General features: G+C 36.9%; 2 protein-coding genes across 4 annotated transcripts in view; one reads left to right on the top strand and one right to left on the bottom strand.

Annotated features, from left to right (window-relative positions):
• LOC126267376 (uncharacterized) overlaps positions 1–11,087 on the top strand; it is a 45,461-nt gene extending 34,374 nt beyond the window's left edge. For all 3 annotated transcript variants that reach the window (XM_049972559.1, XM_049972558.1, XM_049972560.1), the window contains exons 3-4: positions 3,096–3,205; positions 3,291–11,087. In XM_049972559.1, coding sequence (XP_049828516.1) covers positions 3,096–3,205; positions 3,291–3,389 — 209 coding nt within the window. In that variant the 3' untranslated portion in view covers positions 3,390–11,087. The remainder of the gene's footprint in view (positions 1–3,095; positions 3,206–3,290) is intronic.
• Positions 1–26,701, bottom strand: part of LOC126267377 (broad-complex core protein isoforms 1/2/3/4/5-like) — a 216,357-nt gene that overhangs the window by 72,628 nt on the left and 117,028 nt on the right. The gene's annotated exons all lie outside the window — the stretch shown is intronic.

Here is a 26,701-nt window from a genome sequence, read left to right as displayed (position 1 = left end):
TTACTTAAAACACTGTTAATAAGCCTGTATGAGATTAAGGAAATTAGTAGTTCTAACAAATACAAAATCACAGCATCAACCCTTTCCACTCCAATGTCGTGCCTCATTAGAAACAATTTTTCATAGCTATCACATGCTCCATTCCTGAATCTGTACTAGGCAGCAATGCTGCACAGTACTGCCATCTAGGAAAGCCTCTGTTAATTAATTGTCAAACTGTAGCACTTGTGTTAAGAGAGAGGTTGTAATTAGTATGTTTAAGCTAGTAGGTGCGAAATGGCCAGTTCTCTATCCACAGTTCTTCCTATGGAAGAGACTGTAGAGCTTTTGGCATGATATCTTAAGCAAAAACAAGAATGACAATGATTTTGATGATGACACTGATTCATTTGTAAACAATTAGAGTGAAATGACGGAAACTGACCACCTTGATGTCTTTGAAAAAGTATCACTAAGTGAAAAGTTTAGTGCTTTAATCCTTAAGTAAATATATTTGAATGAAAGGGCACTTTTTGTTTTAAAGTATACCCTAATTGTTGGTGAGTGAGCTCGTTATTTCCAGATACTCACCATGTAGAATAGGCCTAACATGGTGTGCTTAACTTTAATGACTGCTTCACAATCTGTGTAATCTGGGTTCTTCCCACCAACACCAGTTTTCCAGAACTGTGCAGATGGGAACTCTCCCTATAACATATCCTTCATTCTCATAACCCCACTGGCCTCTTAGCCTCAGTACTGCAGGTTCTCTCTCTCACCAATGCATCTACATAATCCTTTCCTCTTTTCTACTTCTCTCCCCTAACCATGCTCCCTGCACAACCTTGTGATGTTGCATCTTGCAGCCCTTTCCAATCACTACCATGACCCTGCACACTCCTACAGCCAACACTAATATCTTGCCCCCATACATACCCTGCTAACCCTCAAACTTACCACCCATGCCTCTTCCTTACCCCATTGCCCACTGCAGCTAGATTGCTTCTAATGTCAGATGCAATTGCAGTGAGGCCTTAGTGCCCAGGGACAAAAGTGTCCACCTGTGTGAAATGTGATTTTTGGAATGTGTGTTTTTTCTACTTCTTGTCAGAAAGCTGAAATATTTCTAGTATTCTTTTTCATTGTGCCTGTCTGTGGCTTCATGCCTCCTGCATGTGATGAATAGCCTTCTGTCTTATCCATATTATTGAGGAGGAAAAAAGTTCTATGAAAAAGTTCTGTACCGTGTTGGACATGGTGTTGCTTAATGTGCAACCAACCTGTCTCCCCATCCACCATCCCTCTTAACACTTCGAGGGATCCTGCCTTAGGAAGGAAAGGAACACATTGTACCCTTGTCCTGTTGTGCCCTTGTGCTATACCACAATGTAGTACATAACTTTGCTCCTCGCCCTCCTGCAGTGATTACCTGCATTTATGATCCTGTTGTTAGGCTCAGTGGCTGGCGAACATTAAAAAAAGTGTGTGTGTGTGTGTGTGTGTGTGTGTGTGTGTGTGTGTGTGTGTGTGTGTGTGGGCGCGCTCGCGCGGTAAGAGAAGTTAGCTTAATGTATGTGGGACTCTCATTTCTCGACAACAGTATTATGGAAGATTGCTACCCACCATAAAGAGTTGAGTCACAGACTGGCACAACAAAAAGACTGCTATACATTTGAGCCTTTTTGGCAAAAAGGTCATCTTCTGAAGTAGAAAACACACACACACACACGGGTTTATGAAACACAACCCTCACACACATGGCCACTGAAATAATGTTCTGGGGTAACTCTTCTTTAAGAAAGGAGGTTTTTATTGTGAAAAAAAGTGCTGTAATAATAGTGGTGCTCGCCCACGATCATCTTGTAGTCATCTGTTTGAGTTGGACATTTTGACTACTTCTTCAGTGTATTTATTCCCTTATGAAGTTCATTGTAAATAATCCACTACAATTCAAAAGGAACAATGATGTACATAATTACAACACCAAGAGGAAAAATGACAGTACTGCCTATAAAGGTTGTCTGTAGCACAAAAAGGGGTGTATAGTACTGCAACAGAAATTATCATTTACCCATTGATATAAAATGTCTGACAGACAGCAAAGTAAAATTTGAAGGCAAACTGAGAAAGTTTCTCCTTGACAACTCGTCCTATTTCAAAGAAGAATTTCTATTACTGTAAGGTGTAAAAGGTGGTGCACAGGACTCACTAACTCACATCATCTGAATATCATGTTTATTTAAAAACATAAAAAGTAAACAATTTAGAAATATTCAGAATGCAACCATTTGCATAAATTAATTTGCAATGTGACGGTAAAATGACTTATTCTACATCATTACAATCTATCGTGCAAATTTATTCGTGAAACATGAAACTAACCAGTTTTGTCAATATTTCATCCTGGATTCTCCATTGGTTCATCTTTCTACAAGATGCACAAATGTCGTATTTTACATAACATTGACCCCACAATTGAAGACATTATGTTTGAAATCCATATATGACTACCTATATTTAGATTCTGTTCTTTCAGACATGTCCAAAAGAACACCTACCGTCTTCATATAGATAAGGCTTACTGGCCAATGATGTTCATTGTGGATACACTCACATTGCTCAAACTCTTTTGGGAATCTGAGTGTGTGGACAGTAAGTTGTAAATGTGGGTCTCGTGAGGAGCGTGCCAGAAATAAGTCCTTGCAGTCACACTCTCCTCTGTGTCCACGATGACTGTCGGCTAGAACATCAGCCATGTAAGCAGGAGATCTCGGGTTTGTCTCAGTTGGGGCACACATTTTCACCTGTCTCATTGATATTGATCAACACCTGTAAGCAGCTAATGGTCTGAATTTCATTGTAATTTCATCTCTCTTCTATTGTTATCTAGCTGTGTCCCTTCATTCATAATTTTGATTGTGATTGTCTGTTAGACTTTGATCTTCCTTTTATTTTGCTTTCATGGTATCAATATTGCATGTTTTCTCCTTTTATTTCTAAAATTCAAAGGTAGGTCTCAAGTAAAATTACAAAAATTAAGCATTATAAATGTAGCTACCAGCATGCATCTGCTCATTATTGTGGATATTTCAATAATCACCAGTATTCTTCCACAGGGTACCAGTGTCCAGTGTGCTTAGGAATTTGTGAAATCGGCGAGACTTTAAAATTGCTTCCTTGTACTCATGCATTTCATAATGAGTGCATTCTGCCATGGTTAGAAAAGGTATTTGTTTTCTCACTGTCACAGTTTAGTATGATATTGTAAATATTCTGTAACAAGGTTGTAAATTTTTCCTGACTATTTACAGACAAATACTTGCCCATTGTGTCGACATGAAATGCCAACTGACAATGAAGATTATGAGTTGTTCAAAAGAATTGAAACAGGAAGGCAACTGAGAAACTAAATGGTCTGTGCATTTATGTTGTTATTCATGATTAAAATATACCAAATGATAGAATTTTGTAGCTGGAAACATTAAACATGTCATTCATCTGCTTGTATCTGATTGTCAGTGGAGAAGTGTACTATATTATTGTGCTGTGTTGTATTTTGATGCCAGAGTTTTGTACTGATAAGGGAGTGTGGAGAAGGCACAATTGATTTAGATGTCATGAAGAGAAAGTAGTTGCATTTTCATCTATTGAAAGCTATTTACCATTGAAAATGGTTGTGTTAGTGTCTTGTAATTGAGGAAAATTCCTATGTCAACACAGAAATTAAGAAATGTGTATTTCTATAGGCCTTAATGATTTTTAAGTATGTGTCAGAAATATTATAGTATGTTTCCATGATACAATGAAACTTAATGTGGAAAGAGATTTTATGTGAGAAAATAAGTAGGGAAACTTTTGTATATTTAGAATAATTGTCATCAAACTTGTGACTTCTGAAATTTTCCCGGCGTATTTGTTCTTCTAATAATTTCCGGGTATGCAGCCGGATCCCGTCGACATTCTGCCTTTAATGGAATCGTTACATCTTATTGGTAACTTATTCAGTGCAGAAATGACGGCCTTGTTTGAACATATACTCTCCTCAACGTACTTTCTATTCAATGACGAATTCTTTGAACAAACAGATGGCGTCGCCATGGGGAGCCCTTTGTCCCCTGTGGTAGCTAATCTCTTTATGGAGGACTTTGAGGAGAAAGCACTTGAGTCTGCTGTCTTAAAGCCTACGGTCTTCTGACGGTACGTAGATGATACTTTTGTTGTATGGCCTCATGGCAGACAGGAACTGGAGAAATTCCTTCATCATTTAAACTCTTTACATGAGAACATCAAATTCACGATGGAGATTGAAAAAGATGGCACTTTACCATTTCTAGACGTGCTAGTATGCCGTAAAAATGATGGGTCATTAGGACATTCTGTGTACAGGAAACCGACTCACACAGATCTGTATCTCCAAGCGTCAAGCTGCCACCACCCAGCACAAACAGCCGGTGTTCTCAGTACCTTAATACATCGAGCGCATGTAATATCGGACGATGAAAACCTCCACGCAGAATTAGAACACTTGGAGAAGGTTTTTAAAGAGAATGGCTACACTTCACGCCAAATAAGAAAGGCCATGCGCAACTGTCATAACAAGAAGCAGCGCACTGAGGACGCTGATGACGACTTTAAATCAACTGCGTTTCTTCCATACGCCGGGAATGTGTCGTCGAAAATAGGCCGGCTACTGAAGAAGAATAAAATCAAGGTTATCTTCTGTCCACCAGCAAAGAACCGGGCCCTGGTTGGATCCGTTAAAGACGATTTACAACTGAAGAAAGCAGGGGTCTACAAAATTCCCTGTGAATGTGGCTCTGCATATATTGGCCAGACGACAAGAACTGTCCATGAACGATGTACAGAACATGAAAGATACACCCGTCTGCGGCAACCGTCAAAATCGGCAGTAGCAGAGCACTGTATTTCAATGGGACATTCAATGGAATACAATGGAACAAAAATTTTAGCTCCGGTTTCCGGATTTTGGGATTCCGTAATCAAGGAGTCAGTGGAAATACGTCTTGCCGATAATCTTATAAATCGTGACAACGGCTTTCAACTGGATAAAACTTGGAATCCTGTTATTAAAATTATACATTCACAGCGGAATAGACAGCGTCATTCGATACTCAATGACTAGATGATCTTTTACTTTCACCACCGAGGGCAGCACGTACTACTGGGCTATGCCGCGCATGTCAACACGTGCACGAGAATCGGTATAAATACCGCGACTGCACCTGGGCTCTTCAGTAGTTGTGTACTCACCTGATGATGGCCAGACGTCTCTGGGCCGAAATATCGTGGCAGAATGTCGACGGGATCCGGCTGCATACCCGGAAATTATTAGAAGGTCATCAAACTTATTAGGCAATGACAGTTTTCAACAACACCACAATTATTTTGAAATGGTTAGGTTAAGTATGTTGTTAATGTTTGCATTCCATTGTATTAGGAGTAACTGCAATCTTCAAAGAAGAATTGACTATTCTATTCATTGGCGTGGTGAAGAATTGTTGGTAGATAAAACAAGTTTTGAGTTTTCTAGAAGAGAGTGGGGCTAGTGTGGATATTTGTTTCATACTTTGTAATAAGACCATTTGAAGCATTTTTTTTTAAATTCAGTATCTTTGGATTCACACTACCAGAATCATTACAGCAATTCTTTGTATCTTCAACATTTTGACCATGAGTTAAAAACACAAGATGTCTGCAATCTGCCCACATTTGCCCAATGGTGGGGCAAATGTGTTCATTGACTGAAATTGCATGGGGTAAAAGTGGACAGTATGTTTTTTATATATGTAAAGCCAAGTTTGCAAAAAAAAGTTTATATAAATATGAAACATCGGTATTAACCTAAAGAATTTTTTTGCTTTTTTTTTTTAAACAAATATTGTACTTTTCAAAATTAACATTAAACTGGAGCATCCTCCCATGCCTTTGTGTCCCAGTTGTTTTTGCAGAAGGCAGGAGACAAATATTATCTGACCTCTCCACTGTTGACTCAACTGGGACAAAAGAGAATACAAATCCAGATCCTTTTTTCCACAGGTAGGAAACACACTTTCTCTTCACCAATGGTATTCACAACTTGCCCAACATAATATTTAAAAGTCTTCTTGGTGGCAAAATGAACCAATACAAAATCACTATACCTCACTTCATCAACATCTATCAACATTTGTAAAGTTTGTGGGCTTCATTGTTGTCTTTCACAGCATCCCTAATTCTCAGATTCCAGCATAGGGGATGAAAGGGTTTCCAATTCACTATCTTAATCATCAGTGATTTTATTTTTTGCAGAGATCTTCAGGTCCTTCTTGCACTGGATCAGTCTTCTTCAAAGCTGATCTCATTTTACTCATTACTGCTGCTTCCAATTTGTCTTTGATTGGAGTACTAGCATAAACTGCGGATTTCTTTTGCCCCGATTTTCTTTCTTGCCTTGCGACTTTTTGGGAAGGTGAAAAAGTCTTCAGGAATTGGAATTTCAGTTAGTACTGCACCTGAAGTGGAAGGTGAAGCATCATACAAAATTGGAGGTTCCACAACTTGACATAGGCTGCTCAGTTACTTCAGATGGCCTAAAATTGTCTTCAGTGAATGCCAACCTATTAAGTGGCCACAATCCAGGCACCTTGAAGCAGGATACAATATCTTTTTGGGTAAATGAAGCTGGAAATGCTATCTCACAAAACATAGCCATCTCTGAAATAGTGACTTGGTGACCAGGATGCGTTTTCATCAAGCCAGCCATTGCTATTCTTAGATATCCTTGAATGGCCCAAACACAGTGATATCTAGTGGCTGCATACTGGGGAACAATGTGCTGGGAATGTCAGCAGAGTGATTCCAGCATCTCTGGCCATATTGATAACATCAATACTGGTGTGACTTGCACGATTGTCCAGAAGTATGAGTAGATGATTGTCTTTCGAACAGCTCATCTTGTTATCGACATGCTTTAAAACTTTGAGGAACAATTCGGTTCTCATGAAACCAGATTTGTTGGCAAATCCAATACTACCACATGGCGCACCATCCAGAAATGTCTTTTGTATGGACTCGTGGAAAAATGAACACTGGTGGTATGGTCATCCCTAAGGCTGAATAGAAAGCACACATGGTGACATTTTCCCCTCTCTGTTGTGATGCTACCATTCCTACTTGCTTTTTACCACATTCTGCAATATCTTTAGTTCATTATCCTGTCTCGATTGAACTTAAATTTGTACAATAGTCAAAAAATTGTCAAAGAAAAGGTTAATATTTACTTTAAGTGCTGCATCCCTTGTGAAGCTCGTATTTTCAGGTCTACGATGAGATAGCTTCTGTTGGCTGTGTAAAAATCCAAACAACCAGTCCTTTCCTGCCATACACCCTACATTCCAGCTCCTAGGATATTTTTTTTCCCCATACATATATGCCAGTTAACATGCTTGGTTGTATGGCAGTCCATAAAGTAAATTTGATGCCTTCATGAAGTATTGAGCTAGTAATTTCTCTTTAGGATCTGTAAAAACCTTGTGAACTCTGTATTTGGACTTTGTCATATTAAGTGCTTTGGATTTATCCGTGTGAATTTCCAGAATCATTTCCATCACATGGATCTGAAAAAGTATATAACATAGTCAGCCACAGTGTACGGAATAGAAATGGATTTTTGCAGTTACACAACTGTATCTGTTATTTGTCTAAGACAGTTGGTTCACAAAGAACAGTAGAATTATTACATGGTGGCATAATTGTGTGGAAACTCACCTGGACAGATCTGAATGCTTTCAGCAGCATATTTCTTAGCTGTGGTGATGTGTTTCTGTAGCATAGACTTCTTTAATCCAAATTTCTCTGCAGTTCGTTGAATACTCCCCTTTTTTAACCAAATTTATGAACTTTTTCTTCGTTAATATTAGCCCTGTTAGTTTTCTGGATATATGTCCTCCCCATCTACAATATAGATAATTTAATAAAATAATTTATAAACATAAAACTATGAAACTAAATGTTGGCCTCTGTTCTAAATCAGGGCTGGGTTAACGGTGGTTACTGTCCACACTTGCCCCAAAGGGCCATTTTGGATATGAAATCAAATTGTCGCAAATGTGTTGTATTTAGATGAAACATTACACAAGCAAAAGTTATGGAAATCTTTATAAATTTATAAACCACAACTGATAATCTGTTCAGTACTAACCATTTGGAATAATCTTGAAATTTATGACAAAAATCGAATAGTGGCCGGAAAACGAATTTTCACTTATCTTGCTTGCAACAATAACCTGACTGGCACCAAATTTTCTTTGTATTGTTTACTACATCCTACAGAACTACCAACATGAACAGGCAAAAATTCCAAAGAGTATTTCACTGAAATAATTCTGTGTCCACTCTTCCCCCCACATCCACAGTAAACCCACTCTTCCCTATAAGGGTATTTATTCTTAATCCCTTTAACGTTGTTGTATTGAATTCATACATGCTTTGTGGGTTTGTTTAATTTAATGTATCTGCACATTTGGCTTAAGTGTTCAGTGTTCAGACCTATATTTCATACAATTAAGAAACTTGTCTGAAATAGCTTAACAGATTAAGTATATGTCACTTGAAAGCTAGCAAAATCATACTTCAGGTGCTAGCACTGCAAATCAAAAATTTATCAGAAATGTTGTGATTTCTATGTCTCTCTCTAGTTTCGGGTTGTAATTATTGGTGAAATACAATTGAAAAATTGCTATTATGTTGGCATGATTTTTAAATAGCATGAATGTTAAGTTTAATTAGTGTTAAAATTTGTAAAATTGCAACACTTTTCACAAAAATGGGAGGAAAAAGTATCAAATTTTGAATTGTTGGGACAAAAGTTTCAATATTATAAGTAAAAAAAAAAAAAAGTATGTATGAAATGTTAATTATATGGTTGATGGCACAGGAGTAGTGAAGAGTATTAAATTAATTGTAAACACTGTTCATTTTTCTCTGAAGCTTTATGTATATGCTGTGAGTCCTACTTAGAACACTGTGTCTCACGAGATTAGGTTCTCTCTGCAGTACTGTCCATCACTTGTGCTGGCATACCTGGTATTAATGCTGGTAATTGATCTTCAGTTTGGTTCTGTACTGTTGGAACCATATACCTTGATTCCCAGAACATCTAGTTCTGAAAACTTTTGGGCTGTATTGTGTATCATGTAAAACATAAATTTACACAAAAAAATTAAAAATATTTGTGGTAACATTGAGGTCAGGTCTAAAGATAAGACACTCTTATAAGAAAGGCGTGAATTCTAAGGCTTTCTTGAAAGCCTTAGAATTTCCAGGACCAATATCTTGCCAGCATTGATACTGATAACAGGCAAAAATCTTAAGAGATTCTAGATTTCTAGGATGAATGAACCATTTATACATATAATGAAGTTTGTATGGAACCCTCAGTGCACGAGTGTATCTGGATTTTTATTTAATCTCACTTCTCTGTGTATAAACATGAGAAATGGCAGGCAGTATTTTAAATATTCTTATATTTTTTGTTTCAGTTTTAGGAATTTGTTGCTACAAGAAACAGTGTCTCAAATGTTGTGAAAATAATTTGGACTGCTGAATTTCAAGTATTTACTTTTGCCAGCCCAAATGTGCCACTGCAGTTACTTTTATTTGTCTGTATATATTGTGATAACCTTCATAAACTAATGGTCACATGTAAATACCTCGTAGCTAGTAGAGATGATGGGCATATTTAGTTGCATTGGTGATTCAATCAAAAGCTTAATCTCCCATAAAATACATACTGAGGTAATTACTTTAATTCTCAGTTTAATTTAATTTATTAGCTATTACTAACCAAAGAAATATTTTCAAAGTTTCACTTTGAACAGCTTTTCAGGTGTTTTAGGCAAAGATCTGTATTATTTATGGGACTGATATTCTGATGGATTATGTCTAACAACTGTTTAAAAATTTACTTTCAATGTAGGTTGTTATAATGTAAGTGTGGAAAAGTTATTTCATTGTTGTTATGTGTGTGTTCTGTATGTTATAGTATAAAATGAATGTCAACATGTGTTATTTATAGACATGTAGACTTCTTCAGATAAGACTGTTGCACCAATATATGGCTGTGTCAAATATGACAAATCTTACAGCAAAATGTAAGAAGACAGTAAGCAGATCATTTGAAAACTTGTATCACAACTTGTTAAGAATGAATGACTGGAACCCATTCTTTGAATTAATACTTTGATGGAGCAGCAAGGTTGGATCAATGAAGTTCTCACAACGGCATATTTATTAACAAATAATCTTTAATAACATTGCTTAGTAATTATTTATTGAAATAAGTCATATTTCCATGTAAAGTATAAGGAACACTGTTATCCACATGTCTCAGTTGCCAAAAATCACAGTGCATGTTGTTCAGAACCATTATATGCCATTCAAACAAATTTAATTTAATTTAGGCTCTGCATTATCAGCACATTGTTTGTATCTTGTTGTAACAAGACTTCCACTTTTTGATACAATTGAAATTGGGATGTTTGATGCTTATTAGAACTGTAAAGCAAGAGATTCTCTCAACTGTTTAAGTAGTCTAAGTGAAGTGCAAAGTGATTATTTCTCATCTGTATATCATAAGATAGCTCTTATTGTTGTAAAGGGCTTTTAGACAAGTTTATTATACTATATTGTGCAGGATGAATAATGTACATGGAGTAAGAGACAGATTTAAATGTTCCTCATTTTCATATTTAATCATTGTTGTGTTCTCCTTCAAATATTAATGCATTGTTCTGTGTTATTGTTATCTGCATCTGGGATAAGAGGCAGATACTCAGGAATTTATACTAGTCAGTGCTCAAAGTAGTCATTGAATCATTTAACAGAAATAAAATACCATTCAAACAGGTTTCTTTGAAAACCCTGTCATCTTGTGGACAATTGATCCAGCAACCTGCTACTGTCTTCTACATACAGACTGTATTAACATTCTTGTGATCTGCATTATTAATTTAGTATTGATGATTAGTCTTTCAAAAGCAGTGACCAAAAATATTGTATGTTGTTACTTGATGTAATTCATGTTTCATAATAAAATGTTTTTATTGTTATTGTTGGCACTTTATCTTCTCATACCTGCAGTGAAAGTTTATTGCCAAAGAAGAGGTATTTAACTGGATGAAGAACCAGATGTGAAGTGTCTGTAGACACTTGCAGTAATACAATTTCCAAGGCATAAACTAGCTAATTTCACTGGAGAAAAGCCATTCATACTTCAGTGTATACCACTAAAATTTTTTCCACATGTTAATAATGAATTAAGGAGAACTGTAAAGATCTATTTACTGGCACGGAAGGTGGCAATGGCATTCCCATATAGATATGATTGTAACCTCTAGATCATTTACAACCAAATGCTCCTCTCTCCAGAACGGAGAGGAAAGAAAGAGATGAAAACTACCCCATAGGCTGTGCTGTGAGATTGCATACCTAGTCATAACTGTTGGAGTTGAGACTGTGATGTCATATTGGCAAGAGTTCTTGGTGGCCACTGTCAGTTAAAGAACTCAGTGAGCAGTAAATTAAAATATCTTTGAAAAATCTCTGATTATTTTGGGAATGACATTTTTCTACTCTTTAGTGCATTATGCAATGTGATCAATATTTGCGGCAAATTAAATTTTTTGTTGGATAGTAATGTGTACTCTGCTGCCTACCGTTCAGTGGCGAGTGTGCTATCCGTGTACTTAACAAATATGTAAATTTGTCATTTGTTTCTCTGCACAGTCCATAGAGAAGTAACAAAACGTGCTACTGCAAAAGAGTTTTTGTAACAGTAGGTATAGAGAGATTCAACAAAGAATGTAAAAATGAATGGAAAGAAATAGGGGAAAAAAAGAGCAGGAAGAAAAGTGAGGCAGGAAAGATTACGGTCATAAATACTGGGTCACAACAACTATTTATAATGTGAGCAGAAAGAGGAAGGAATGAATGTTGAGAATGAGGATAAAGAGACTAAGAAAGATATGTAAAGCGACATGGATAATAAAAGGCCAAGTGTACGATCAGGTGTTACAATCTGTGGCAGGAGCAGCACATAAGAAAGGTGCAAAAATTTCTGCGATTTTGCTAAGTGACAGGACACTGGGTACTGCAAGGGTAGTAACTTCACTTGTAGCCATTCATTTTAACATGATGGTGGTTGTGTCAATATAAAATACAGGAAAAGAGGTAAACTGATACATTTCTTGTAAACTGTCTTTGATTACTTATGTTTTGCAAGTGGTGGAACTGATGTGCCACTTGATTTGCTATTGTTATCACATATCACACTATAGCTAACACCTCCTTTCAGTGCTCTACTTGTAAAATGAATTGTATGGTAACTTTTAGCAGTGCCCTTTTATCAGAGAATTTTTACTCGTGAATTAATTCTTATTCCACCCCTTATTTAAAGGCACCTACAGGTAGACAGAAATTGTGCAAAATTAATGTGATGGAGCATACCTGTGTCAGCCATACCATATGTGACTATTTTAAAAGGCCTTAGCACAGTTGTTCTTATACTTCCACATGCTTCAGCATTTAAATAGTTTTATTAGCTCAAGTGTATTTATAGCTGGTCATGGAAAAGCTTTATATGAAAACTAACAAATTGTACAGTTAATTTGTTTTAATCTCTCGATTCTGAACTAAGTCATGTTGTTTTATATACTTCCAAATTAATGTTATTCCACAAAAATCATTTATGTGATCTAAAAAAACATTTTTTTAATGAGATTTTGATAGTTATTCCCGTCTCTTTGTTAGTACTTAATGCACCAATTGACAGTTTAAAAAGAATGCTTCTGTAACTATCAAAATGTTATTGACATAAGTCTTAGTTTCTGGAGCAACTCTTCTCCAAGGACTTAGTGTATAAATGAACACACTTTATAATCAGTCTGAAAGGCAGTATACAAAATTGGTACTCTTTTTAATTTTCTATTTGATGTATGGACAGACTCTAAAAGCTCCTTCCAGTAGCCAAAAGTCATGTCCATTCTATTGAGGTGGGTAACTTCTGAAAATATTGTTAATATTTCCTTCATAGGCACAAGCTGGCCCCTCTCAATTCTGGTAATTTGATTAAGGCTCATGACATAAATAGAAAATGTAGCAGACCTGTCTCCCTTTCTTCCCTGCTAGCAATTGCTTTGTGTGTGGGCCTTGTGCTCTTTTGACTAATTCATGAATATTTGTTTTCTACATTTCACCAGTAACTAGTTTCAGCTTTTGGATATCATCAGATTTGGTAAAATGAAACAAAAATTACTGTTATAATTTTTCTGTGGAAAATAATTACAGCAGAGGAAAAAATGAACCTAGTTAGGAATAAAAAGAAAGATTGAAAACTGCAATTTTTCATTTACAGATGGAGAAAAATGTAAATCGAAAATTACAAACTCAGCAGTACATGAACTTCATTCACAAATAAAATTACTAAAACCACACATGCCACTATCACAAATTGAAGATACTAAAAGCAGCATATACATAAAAAAGTTAGAATATAAAAAGTAACTTTGTTGGTTTCCAGAGCAACTACTTCTTTTTCTAGATTACTTAGACAACTTGAGGGGAATTAGAATGGAAAAGTGTTTTTTTTTTTTCTTCACGTTTTCAGGTTTTTATCTCGTTATAAAATTTGCAGTTTTCCAAATAAAATGATGTATATATCACTTATAAACTCACATGGGAAGTATTTTATTTTATTATTATTTTTAATATAATCTACATCAGTTGAAAATGTTAAAAATTTTTACATGCATTACTTCAAGATCTACTACAATCAATAATTTTTGTATATAGAAGGCTGTGGATTTCTGTGTTATAAAGGTTATATGTCATGTCATGTCCAGAAGAGCATGGGTACCAGGTTGAGGAAGTTGAAACAAAGTTTGACAGACAAGAAACTTTCGGATGGTAAAACTGTAAGAGGCAGGCTGACAGACAAAATGATTGATGAACTGCAGCATGGCCATTAGAAATAATACTGAGGATTTGTTGAAAATGAAGCAGGCAGTATGGGCTACCTTAGTCCACTGTCAATTGATGAAAAACCAGTACACCACCTTTGCCCTCCTGGACCTGATTCATGGTTGATACAGCCATAAACATTCCATCCCAGCAGCAGTCCTGGATATCATAAAACATATTTACAGAGACCTGGCAAATCCTGAATGACTCGAGAAGTGTCTGCATGGTCAGACTCGAAATCCCAATGAGTCATTCAGTAATCTTATATGGACTCGCTTATCAAAAAATGTTTTTCTCAGAGTGAATACACTAAAGTGGGGGACAGTGATGCTGTTACTGCTTTTAATGATGGCAACATTGGTACAGTGAAAGTGCTACAGCATATGGGAATTAATCCTGGAGCAAACTGTATCAGAGGACTTGAATGGATGGACAAGATTCACATTGATAAAGCAGAGTTGGCCACTAAGGAGTACTGTTAGGTTTTTTCATTAGCTCGTGTATTTTTTTCTACAGAGATAAAAACTAGAGGTACAATTAGTGATGGCAGGCTTGGTTTCACTGTTCTATACCTTATAAAATCATGTTAAAGCATTGTGAGAAATTATATTTTCATTTATTTTATATTCACAGTTGCAGCCCATTACCTGAAAAACTAAAATAGGCCATCCATTCAAATCATATTTTCTTGGATAATAATAAGTTTTACATACAAACCATTTATTTCTGATAATTAATTTGTTTACTACTACTACTACTACTAAACTATAATAAAACCTTTAACCAGTTATCCAACTGTTTACACTACTGTTAGCATGTCAACAAGAAATTCCACTAATCCTTGTTACATCATAAAGTTAACACTTCCATGATCACTTGCACCAATGCAACATAAATTGAGAAACCTTTCATGCAGTAGTCGACAGCCTCAATTGTCTTCTCTCCTTCTACAGAGTGTCTTGTCTAGCCGGGATGACAGCATGCTGACATATGGTTGAATGGCTCATGAAGTGTTCCTTGATCTTCTTGGAGACTGTGGTTGTAGTATTATCCAAGATGCATCATGTTGACTCACTCCTGAGTGCTGCTTTGGGATCCAACATCGTTAATGCCTGACAGCCATTGCCTGCTGCATCTTCATACGGCATGCAGTCCAACAAATGTGTATTCTGGTGTGCCCATACTACCACGGGAGCAACTTTCATTCACTTGTCTTTGATTTTGTATAGATACTTGGAGTGTTGGCCATGACCAGCCAGGTAATATATCAGTCCACTCAATGGGTAAACTTTTTTTTTTTAGGGTATGTAAATATATTGGTCAATCAAGCAGAGCTGCAGCAGTTGGGGTATCTGAACATGGGAAAAGATGAAGATTAAGAAAGTAAGATCCAACTTTCACTAATCATCTTTTAACAGAAAACCACTCATATGATGCAGAATGTGAAGTTCTGTATTTTGTAAAGAAAAGTAGGGAGATGACCCTGCTGGAAACCATTGAGCATATGAGACACAATGCCAATTTTGTATTAAATGACCAGACTCAATTTTCTTTCCCCCCCCCCCTTTTTTTTTTTTTTTAAAAAAAAAATTAAGTTTTAGTTATACATAACAGAGTAACATTACACAAGAAAAATATATGTCCCTATGTTAACACACTGTGTGTCATCCTTTTTATCATCTCTCTGAATAATATTTGTGTAAGTCACCTGTCATTGTACCTGTGACTGCAGCATTCATTTGTTACCTGAAGATGGCCTAAGAAGCCGAAAGCTAGTTTGTGACAAATAAATGCAATTTTGCAGAACATCATTGGGATGTTTTTTCTCTTCTTTTATTATTCATTACAATATTCACTTGTTTCAGCTGTGGTTTACAGCCATTTTGAAATCAGTGTTGCAGTATAAGCATATTCTGAATATGACAACACAGAAATAATGCAAATTAATTCTTGAGAGATGTATGGAATGGGAAGTTCTGGCAAAGTAGTAGTTGTTGTTTCCTTCAGTCCGAAAACAGGTTTGATACAGCTCTCCGTGCTATTCTATCCTTTACAAGCCTCTGTCTCTGAACAACTATTGAACCTGCTTACTGTACTCACCTCTTCGCTTCCCCCCCCTCCCCCCCCACACACACACACTTTCCTCCAATGCTAAATTGGCAATTATTTGATATCTCAGAATGTGTCCTATCAACCAATTCCTTTTTTCAGTCAAATTAGGCCACAAATTTCTTTTCTCCCCGATTCCCTTCAGTACCTCCTTATTAGTTATACAGTCTACCCTTGTAATCTTCAGAATTTTATTCTGCAGTGCACCTTTTCAGAAGCTTTTATTCTCTTCCTGCCAGAACTGCTTATCATCCACATTTCACAGCACTACACTCCAGACAAATGACTTCAGAAAAGGCTTCCTAAGACTTAAATTTATAATCAATGTTAACAAAATTCTCTTCTTCAGAAAAGCTTTTCTTACCGTTGTCAGTCCGCATTTTATATCCCCTCTAAGTCAGCCATAATCAGTTACATCCTCCTTTCAGGATGTGGCCTATTCTGTTCAACTGCACTTTCAAGTACTTTGCCCTTTGACACTTATAACTGCCATCTGGTTTCTGTATAAGTTGTAGATAACCTTCCATTCCCAATATTTTACCCTCGCTGACTTTAGACTTTCAAGGAGTGCATTCCAGTCAGTTTCATCAACAGGTTTATTTAAGTCTAGAAAAGCTATAGATGTAGCTTCTAAGGTATGACATAGGGTCAGTATTGCTTTGTGTGTTCTAATATTTCTCCATCACCCAAACTGATGTTACTCGAGGTCGGCTTCTGCCAGTTTTTCCATTCTTCTGCAAATAATTCCTGTCAGTGTTTTGCAACTGTGATTTATTAAACTGATGGTCTGGTAACATTCACATCTGTCAACACCTACTTTCTGTGTAATTGAAATTATGACATTATTGTTATTAAAGTTTGAGGGTATTTCCATTGTCTCGTATATTTTGCACCACAGATGGAATAGTTTTGTTATGGTTGCCTCTTTGTAAGACTCTCAGCAGTTCTGTGGGAACACTATTTACTCCAGGGATCTTGTCTCAGCTTAGGTTTTTCAGGGCTCTGTCAAATTCTCCTTGTAGTGTTATGTCTGCCATCTTATCTTCATTTACTTCCTTTCATCTTTCCCGTCTTTGCCAAGCACTAGTTTTCCATCTTAGCTCTTGATACTCAAACAGCTCCTTCTCTTTTCTAGCAAAGCTTCCTTAATTTTCCTGTAGGTAGTATCTATATTTCTCCTAGTTATATGTGGTTCTATAAGACTTGCATTTGTCCTCTAGCCATTCCAACTCAGCCACTTTGCGCTTTGTCAATGTCATCTTTTAGGTGATTGTATTCTCTTTTGTCTGCTTCATTTTTATATTTTCTCTTTTCATCAGTTAAATGCAGTATCAAATGATTTCTACTAGGCCCTGTCTTTTTACTACTTCGACCCTCTGCTGCCTTTACTATTTCATCTCTTAAGCTACCAATTCATCTCCTACGGCATTCCTTTGCCATGGTCTAGTTGATAATTGCCTGTTTCTTTCTCTGAAACTCTTAACAAACTCTGGTTCTTTCAACTTATCCACGTCCCATCACCTTAATTTCCTCCCGTTTTGCAAATTCTTCAGTTTTAACCCACAGTTCAAAAAAGAAATTGATGATTATGTTCCTATTTACAATGGAGTGAACAGAGAGTGGTGGGCAGAGAAGGAGACATCCATCACAGTACATAAAAAGTGGAAATGCTGCATTAAGAAATGGGACTGTGTGAATGAATATCTCATGTGTGTGGATATGAAGCTAAAAGGATATGATGTAATGATCACTCCTGCATATGCACTGATGCTGAGAAGAATTATTTCTTTAATGATTATATTATATTAGATTAGTTTTTCGTTCATTAGATCCATGCTGAGGAGATGCTCATGGATGTGGAACAGGTCAATTTTTTTTTAGCTGAAATAACAATACTAATAGTATGAATATATACATCGTTTGTTTCTATTAAAAAATTCGTCAATGGAGTAGAAGGAGTTGGCCACTAGTAAGTCTTTCAGGCTCCTTTTAAATTGATCTTTATTTGTAACTAAATTTTTTATGTTTGCTGGCAAATTATTGAAGATGAGTGTTCCTGAGTAGTGGACCACTTTTTGAACTAAAGTAAGTTCTTTTAAGTCTTTGTGCAGATCATTTTTGTTCCTGGTATTGTATGTATGAACTGAGCTGTTTGTTGGAAAAAGAGATATATTATTTAGGACAAATTTAATTAAGGAGTAAATATACTGAGAGGCAGTGGTTAGTATACCCAGTTCTTTGAAGAGGTTTCTACATGATGTCCGTGAATTTACTCCACAAATAATACGTATTACACGCTTTTGGACTCTGAAAACTTTTGTTTGACTTGAAGAGTTACCCCAAAATATTATACCATATGACATTATGGAATGAAAGTATGCAAGTTTTTTCATTTTTATGTCGCCTATGTCTGCTAACACTCGAATTGCAAATACAGATTTGTTAAGGCGTTTCTGCAGTTCTGTGGTGTGCTCCTCCCAACTGAATTTGTTATCAAGTTGTAATCCCAGGAATTTAAGACTGTCAATCTCTTCTATCTGCTCTTATTCATACTTTATGCATATGCTGGGTGGAAACCTCTTACAGGTTCTGAATTGCATGTAGTGAGTCTTTTCAAAGTTTAATGTCAATGAGTTGGCTTTAAACCATTTATTAATATCCATGAAAACATCATTAGCAAATCTTTCTAGAACTACACATGACATACTATTTATTGCAATACTTGTGTCATCTGCAAACAAAACGAACTGTGCTTCTGGCAGTGTAACTGATGAGAGATCATTAATGTACACAAGAAAAAGCAATGGCCCTAAGATGGATCCTTGTGGGACACCACATGTAATTTCTTCCCATTCTGATGATGACTGATGACTTAATTCACTAGTCCCTTGTACTTACACCCTTTTTTCCTGTTAGCTAGGTATGACTTGAACCATTTTGCAACACTGCCCATGGCACCATAGAATTCTAATTTATTTAAAAGGATGTTGTGGTTCACACAATCAAATGCCTTTGACAAATCACAGAAAATACCTGCTGCTTGTAATTTGTTATTTAATGAATTAAGTACATTTTCACTGTAGGTGTAAATAGCCTTCTCAATATCAGTACCCTTCAGAAATCCAAACTGTGTTCTTGAAAATATGTTATTTGTGGTCAGATGGTTGAGAAGCTGCCTGTACATTACTTTTTCTAAAATTTTTGAGAATGCTGGCAAAAGTGAAATCGGTCTGTAGTTTGATGGTATCTCTTTATCCCCTTTCTTGAATAGAGGCTTAACATCTGCATATTTAGCCAGTCAGGAAATGTCCCAGTTACAATTGACTGGTTACACAAGTAACTTTGAATTGTACTAAACTCATAAGAACATGCCGTAATTAATTTTGTTTATATTTCATTGTAACCACTAGAATGCTTTGTTTTCAAAGATTTTATTATGGAAGTTATTTCTTTTGGTGAAGTGAGTGACATATTCATGTAGCTGAAGCTGTTTGTAAAGGCTAGTTCCACATATTCAAGGGCATTATTTACTGCTGACAATCCCATTCTATCAGTAACAGATATAAAGTACTTGTTAAATAGATTTGCCACACTATGCCCATCGGTTACTAATGTGTCATCTACCCTTAGTGCTATTTGCTCCTGTTCCTTTCTGGTTCTACCAGTCTCCTCTTTCACTATATCCCATATTGTTTTTATTTTGTTCCCTGACATTGCTATCTTCTCGCAGTGCATTTGTTTAGATATCTGAATTACTTTTTTAAATATTTTACAGTATTCCTTGTATTTAGCTAAATCATCAGTACTGGACCTATTCTTGGTCGACAGATACATTTTCCTTTTTGTCTTACAGGAAATCTTTGTTCCTTGTATAATCCATGTTTTTATTATAGACTTCTGTTTAATTTGAGTAACTTTTAGAGGAAAACAGTTTTCAAACATGATACTGACATTGTTCATGAAATATATTATATTTTTCATTCATATTTTTAAATGAAACACTGAAAAATTGGAAAAGGAAGTGCAAAAACATGGGAATTGGAGTAGATGATGACAGCCTCTTCTCTCTGAATTTCACCGATAATCAGGTCATCTTCACTGAGGAAGAAGAGGATGTGTCTTATTGTTAAGAAAGCTTAAAGAAGTATATGAATGGCAGAACATTAAAACTAACTCTTCAAATACTGAATACTTGGTTGTCGTAGGTACAGGAAGGGATCTTTTTATGGATGATCTATGCACAGTAAAATGCAACTGTTCATATAAATATTTAGTGATACTCATTTCAGATAAAGGTGGAATCAACGAGGAAATAAAACACAGAATATGAAAGGGAAGGTGGCAACTAAGCAGTTACTCTCCATTGTTTGGAATAAAATGATGTCAAAAAAATTTGCAAAAGAGGATATATGACACTATACTTGAGAGCATTGCTCTGTATATTGCTGAAATGTGGGAAGTATCCAGGATCAATAAGAAGAAAAAGTGATGGAAATGGGGTTTTAGAGACAAAGTTGAGTAGTAACAAGAGAGAAAATAAGAAATGAAGTGCTTCAAGAGCAGATGGAAACTGCAAAAGATATTGTAGACACAATTAAAAATAAATGCCTAACATTGTATGGACATCTTAGAAGAGTGCCAGAGGAAAGAAGGCCCTCAAAAATATGGTGCTGGAGACCTCTATGGTACAGAAAATTAGGAAGACTTTGGCTACATTGGAGTGATGGAGTGAGGTGTGTGATGCAGGAGAGGGCCATGCTGGGAGAGAACTTGAAGGACACAAGTAGATGGAAACTTGGATTTGGGAGAGACGATATGGTGTAGAAACTCAGAGAAAGAAGTTTAGACTGTTCATAAGTAAGAAATTGTGGGCAGAGTCCACATCAGCCCCTGGAAATGTCTTACAGTTTAAAATCTGATTCTGAAATCTCCATCTTGCCATTACATAATCAGTGTGAAGCCTTCCAATGTCTCCAGGTCCTTCCATGTATACTACCTGCTTTCAAGATTCTTAAAACAAGTTTCAGCAATGATTAAATTATGTTTTATCAAATTTCTACCAGGCGGCTACCTCTTTCTTACCCCAGTCCAATCCTTCTACTATTTTTCCCACTCTCCTCGTCCTGCTGCTGAATTCCAATCACCTATCACAATTACAGTTTCCTCTCCCTTAAATGTGTGAATAATTCTTTTTTTCTCATCATACATTTTTTCAATTTCATCACCACCTGTGGAGCTAACTGCATATAAACATGTACTACTATGATAGGGGTTGGCTTTGCGTCTATCTTGGTTATGATAATGCGTTTACTGTGCTGCTCATACTAACTTACCCACATTCCTATTTTCTTATTCATTATTATACCTAATCCTGTATTACCTCTATTTGATTTTGTATTTGTAAACCCGTACAAGCATGACTGGAAGTTCCGTTCATCCTGCCACTGAATTCACTATTTCCCACTACAATCTATCCATGTCCCTTTTTAAATTTTCTAACCTACCAACCCAATAAAGGGATCTAACATTCTGCACTTCAGTCCATAGAATGTCTGTGTTGTTTTTCCTGTTGACAACATCCTCCTGAGTAGGCCCTGCTCAGAGATCCAAACAGGACACCATTGTACATCTAGATTATCTTACCCAATAAGATGCCATCATAGAGTAGAGCTGTATGTCCACGGAAAAAGTAAAACCTGTAGCTTCTCCTTGCTTTCAGCCATTCGCAATATCAGCAATGCAAGCCCATGGTGACTGATGTTTCAAGGCCAGATCAGTCAGTCAGGCAGACTTTTGCCCCTGCGACTACTGAAAATGCTACTGCCCTGCTTCAGGAACCATACCGTCTGGTCTCTCCACAGCTACCCCTCCATTGCGGATGCATCTACATCCACAACGACAACTATGCTCTGCAAACCGCTATGAGGTGTATGGCAAATGGTACATCCCACTGTAACAGTTATTAGGGTTTCTATCATGCATGCAGCACAAGAAGAATGATTGTTTGAATGCCTCTGTGCATGCAGTAATGATTCTAATCTTACCCTCACAATCCCTATGTGAGTGATATAAAGGTGGTTGTAACATATTCCTTAAGTAATCACTTAAAGCGAGTTCTTGAAACTTTGTTAACAGACTTTCTCAGGATAGTTTATGTCTATCTTCAAGAATCTTCCAATTCAGTTCCTTCAGTATCTCTGTGACACTCTCCCACAGATTAAACAAATCTGTGACCATTTGTGCTGCACTTAGAAGTATACATTCAAATCCCCTCTCAATCCTGTTTGCTGCAGGTCCCACACAAATGAGCAGTATTCTAGAATTGGTTGCACAAGTGATTTGTAACCAATATCCTTTGTAGAGTGATTGCACTTCCCCAGTATTCTACCAATAAATGAATTAGTTAGTTTCAGGGTTTGTTGCACAGCAGTAAAAATTTTGGTGGAGACATGCTACCAGTCCCCCCCATGAACCGTGGACCTTGCCGTTGGTGGGGAGTGTTGCGTGCCTCAGCAATACAGATGGCCGTATCATAGGTGCAACCACAACGGAGCGTATCTGTTGAGAGGCCAGACAAACGTGTGGTTCCTGAAGAGGGGCAGCAGCCTTTTCAGTAGTTGCAGGGGCAACAGTCTGAATGATTGACTGATCTAGCCTTGGAACACTAACCAAAACGGCCTTGCTGTGCTGGTACTGCGAACGGCTGAAAGCAAGGGAAAACGACAGCCGTAATATTTCCCGAGGGCATGCAGCTTTACTTGATGGTTAAATGATGATGGCGTCCTCTTGGGTAAAATATTCTGGAGGTAAAATAATCCCCCATTCGGATCTCCGGGTGGGGACTACTCAAGAGGATGTTGTTATCAGGAGAAACAAAACTGACGTTCTACCGATCGGAGCGTGGAATGTCAGATCCCTTAATTGGGCAAGTAGGTTAGAAAATTTAAAAAGGGAAACGGATAGGTTAAAGTTATATATAGTGGGAATTAGTGAAGTTCTGTGGCAGGAGGAACAAGACTTTTGGTCAGGTGAATACAGGGTTATAAATACAAAATCAAATAGGGGTAATGCAGGAGTAGGTTTAATAATGAATAAAAAAAATAGGAGTACTGGTAAGCTACTATAAACAGCATAGTGAACACATTGTTGTGGCCAGGATAGACACGAAACCCATGCCTACTACAGTAGTACAAGTTTATATGCCAACTAGTTCTGCAGATGATGAAGAAATTGATTAAATGTATGATGAGATAAAAGAAATTATTCAGGTAGTGAAGGGAGACGAAAGTTTAATAGTCATGGGTGACTGGAATTGGAGAGTAGGAAAAGGGAGGGAAGGAAACATAGTAGGTGAATATGGATTGGGGGTAAGAAATGAAAGAGGAAGCCATCTGGTAGAATTTTGCACAGAGCATAACTTAATCATAGTTAACACTTGGTTCAAGAATCATGAAAGAAGTTTGTATACAAGCAAGAAGCCTGGAGATACTAGAAGGTATCATATAGATTACATAATGGTAAGACAGAGATTTAGGAACCAGGTTTTAAACTGTAAGACATTTCCAGGTGCATATGTGGACTCTGACCACAATCTACTGGTTATGAACTGTAGATTAAAACTGAAGAAACTGCAAAAAGGTGGGAATTTAAGGAGATGGGACCTGGATAAACTGACTAAACCAGAGGTTGTACAGAGTTTCAGGGAGAGCATAAGGGAACAATTGACAGGAATAGGGGAAAGAAATACAGTAGAAGAAGAATGGGTAGCTCTGAGGGATGAAGTAGTAAAGGCAGCAGAGGATCAAGTACGTAAAAAGACGAGGGCTAGTAGAAATCCTTGGGTAACAGAAGAAATATTGAATTTAATTGATGAAAGGAGAAAATATAAAAATGCAGTAAATGAAGCAGGCAAAAATGAAAAGAAACATCTCAAAAATGAGATTGAAAGGAAGTGCAACATGGTTAAGCAGGGATGGCTAGAGGACAAATGTAAGGATGTAGAGGATTATCTCACTAGGGGTAAGATAGATTACTGCCTACAGGAAAATTAAAGAGACCCTTGGAGAAAAGAGAGCCACTTGTATGAATTTCAAGAGCTCAGATGGAAACCCAGTTCTACGCAAAGAAGGGAAAGCAGAAAGGTGGAAGGAGTATATAGAGGGTCTATACAAGGGCGATGTACTGGAGGACAATATTATGGAAGTGGAAGAGGATATAGATGAAGATGAAATGGGAGGTACGATACTGTGCGAAGAATTTGATAGAGCACTGAAAGACCTGAGTCAAAACAAGGCCCTGGGAGTAGACAACATTCCATTAGAACTACTGACGGCCTAGGAAGAGCCAGTCCTAACAAAACTCTACCATCTTGTGAGGAAGATGTATGAGACAGACGAAATACTCTCAGACTTCAAGAAGAATATAATAATTCCAATCGCAAAGAAAGCAGGTGTTGACAGATGTGAAAATTACTGAACTGTCAGTTTACTAAGTCACAGCTGCAAAATACTAACGTGAATTCTTTACAGATGAATGGAAAAACTGGTAGAAGCCGACCACGGGGAAGATCAGTTTGGATTCTGTAGAAATGTTGGAACACGTGAGGCAATACTGACCCTACGACTTATCTTCGAAGCTAGATTAAGGAAGGGCAAACCTACATTTCTAGCATTTGTAGACTTAGAGAAAGCTTTTGACAATGTTGACTGGAATACTCTCTTTCAAATTATAAAGGTGGCAGGGGTAAAATACAGGGAGTGAAAGGCTATTTACAATTTGTACAGAAACCAGATGGCAGTTATAAGAGTCGAGGGGCATGAAAGGGAAGCAGTGGTTGAGAAGGGTGTGAGACAGGGTTGTAGCCTCTCCTCGATGTTATTCAATCTGTATATTTATCAAGCAGTAAAGGAAACAAAAGAAAAATTCGGCATAGGTATTAAAATCCATGGAGAAGAAATAAAAACTTTGAGGTTCGCCGATGACATTGTAATTCTGTCAGAGACAGTAAAGGACTTGGCAGCGCAGTTGAACGGAATGGACAGTGTCTTGAAAGGAGGATATAAGATGAACATCAACAAAAGCTAAACGAGGATAATGGAATGTAGTCGAATTAAGTCAGGTGGTGTTGACGGAATTAGATTAGGAAATGAGACACTTAAAATAGTAAAGGAGTTTTGCTATTTGGGGAGCAAAATAACTGATGATGATCAAAGTAGAGAGGATATAAAATGTAAACTGTCAATGGCAAGGAAAGCATTTCTGAAGAAAAGAAATTTGTTAACATTGAGTATAGATTTAAGTGTCAGGAAGTCGTTTCTGAAAGTATTTGTGTGGAGTGTAGCCATGTATGGAAGTGAAACATGGACAATAAATAGTTTGGACAAGAAGAGAATAGAAGCTTTCGAAATGTGGTGCTACAGAATAATGCTGAAGATTAGATGGGTAGATCACATAACTAATGAGGAGGTATTGAATAGAATTGGGGAGAAGAGGAGTTTGTGGTACAACTTGACAAGAAGAAGGGACCGGTTGGTAGGACCTGTTCTGGACCTGTTCTAAGGTATCAAGGGATCACAAATTTAGCATTAGAGGGCAGCGTGGAGGGTAAAAATCGTAGAGGGAGACCGAGAGATGAATACACTAAGCAGATTCAGAAGGATGTAGGTCACGGTAGGTACTGGGAGATGAAGCTTGCACAGGATAGAGTAGCATGGAGAGCTGCATCAAACCAGTCTCAGGACTGAAGACCACAACAACAACAACAACAAATCAAAGTATACCACCTGCTTTACCCATGACTGAATTTACGTGATTATTATGTTATGTTATGCCAATGTGTATTGTTGAGGCATGCAAAGCCACATCTCCTTATCAATGTCTATGTTAATGGGCAGAATTTAAGAGTGGGAGTAAATAGTAAAGGTAAGGTCGATGACAGGCATACAATCGACTGGGGGAAGGGGGCAGGTTAAACAATACTCACACACACACACACACACACACACACACACACACACACACACACACACACACACTTGTATACATGGATGTAAAAGTAAGTGGAGATGGCGCTACAGACGTATGCTGTACATTATTTTCAAGCTGCAGCTGCCATATTAGCTGTCCCAAAATTTTAACACTCTATTGTTTATATGGAGATTGCTTACAATTGCTTTTTATTCATAATTTCTGTCATGTGCATGCTAAAGTTATTTCAAATAGGAAACATTACAGAGCATATGATAATAACATTGTGTGAAAAAGACATTTTAAGATTCTTTTTGGTCTTAAATCTATATTTGATCCAATAACATGACACATTTGCCCTCATAAATGTAACTTCCTTTTTGTTTATGCACTTCAAATAACCAAGAACAGAAGCACCTGATGTGAAGAGGATGATTTTGTAATCCATTTAAATCCTCTTTTACTCTATAGCTGATGAAGCTATAACTACGAAAACATTGCTTGTTTGCTTGCTTACTGTTAGTGATTCTTATTCATTGCATTTTCAGCTTTCAAGTCATGTGCACATGTACAACCTTCACATTTGCAAAAAACTTACCTATGTTAACTTTGTCAGTCCACAAATGTGTGC

Source organism: Schistocerca gregaria, chromosome 4, assembly GCF_023897955.1.
Source record: "Schistocerca gregaria isolate iqSchGreg1 chromosome 4, iqSchGreg1.2, whole genome shotgun sequence".
Classification (NCBI taxonomy): Eukaryota; Metazoa; Arthropoda; class Insecta; order Orthoptera; family Acrididae; genus Schistocerca; species Schistocerca gregaria.
Note: the sequence above shows the minus strand (reverse complement) of the source record. Positions and strands in the feature narration are given on the sequence as shown.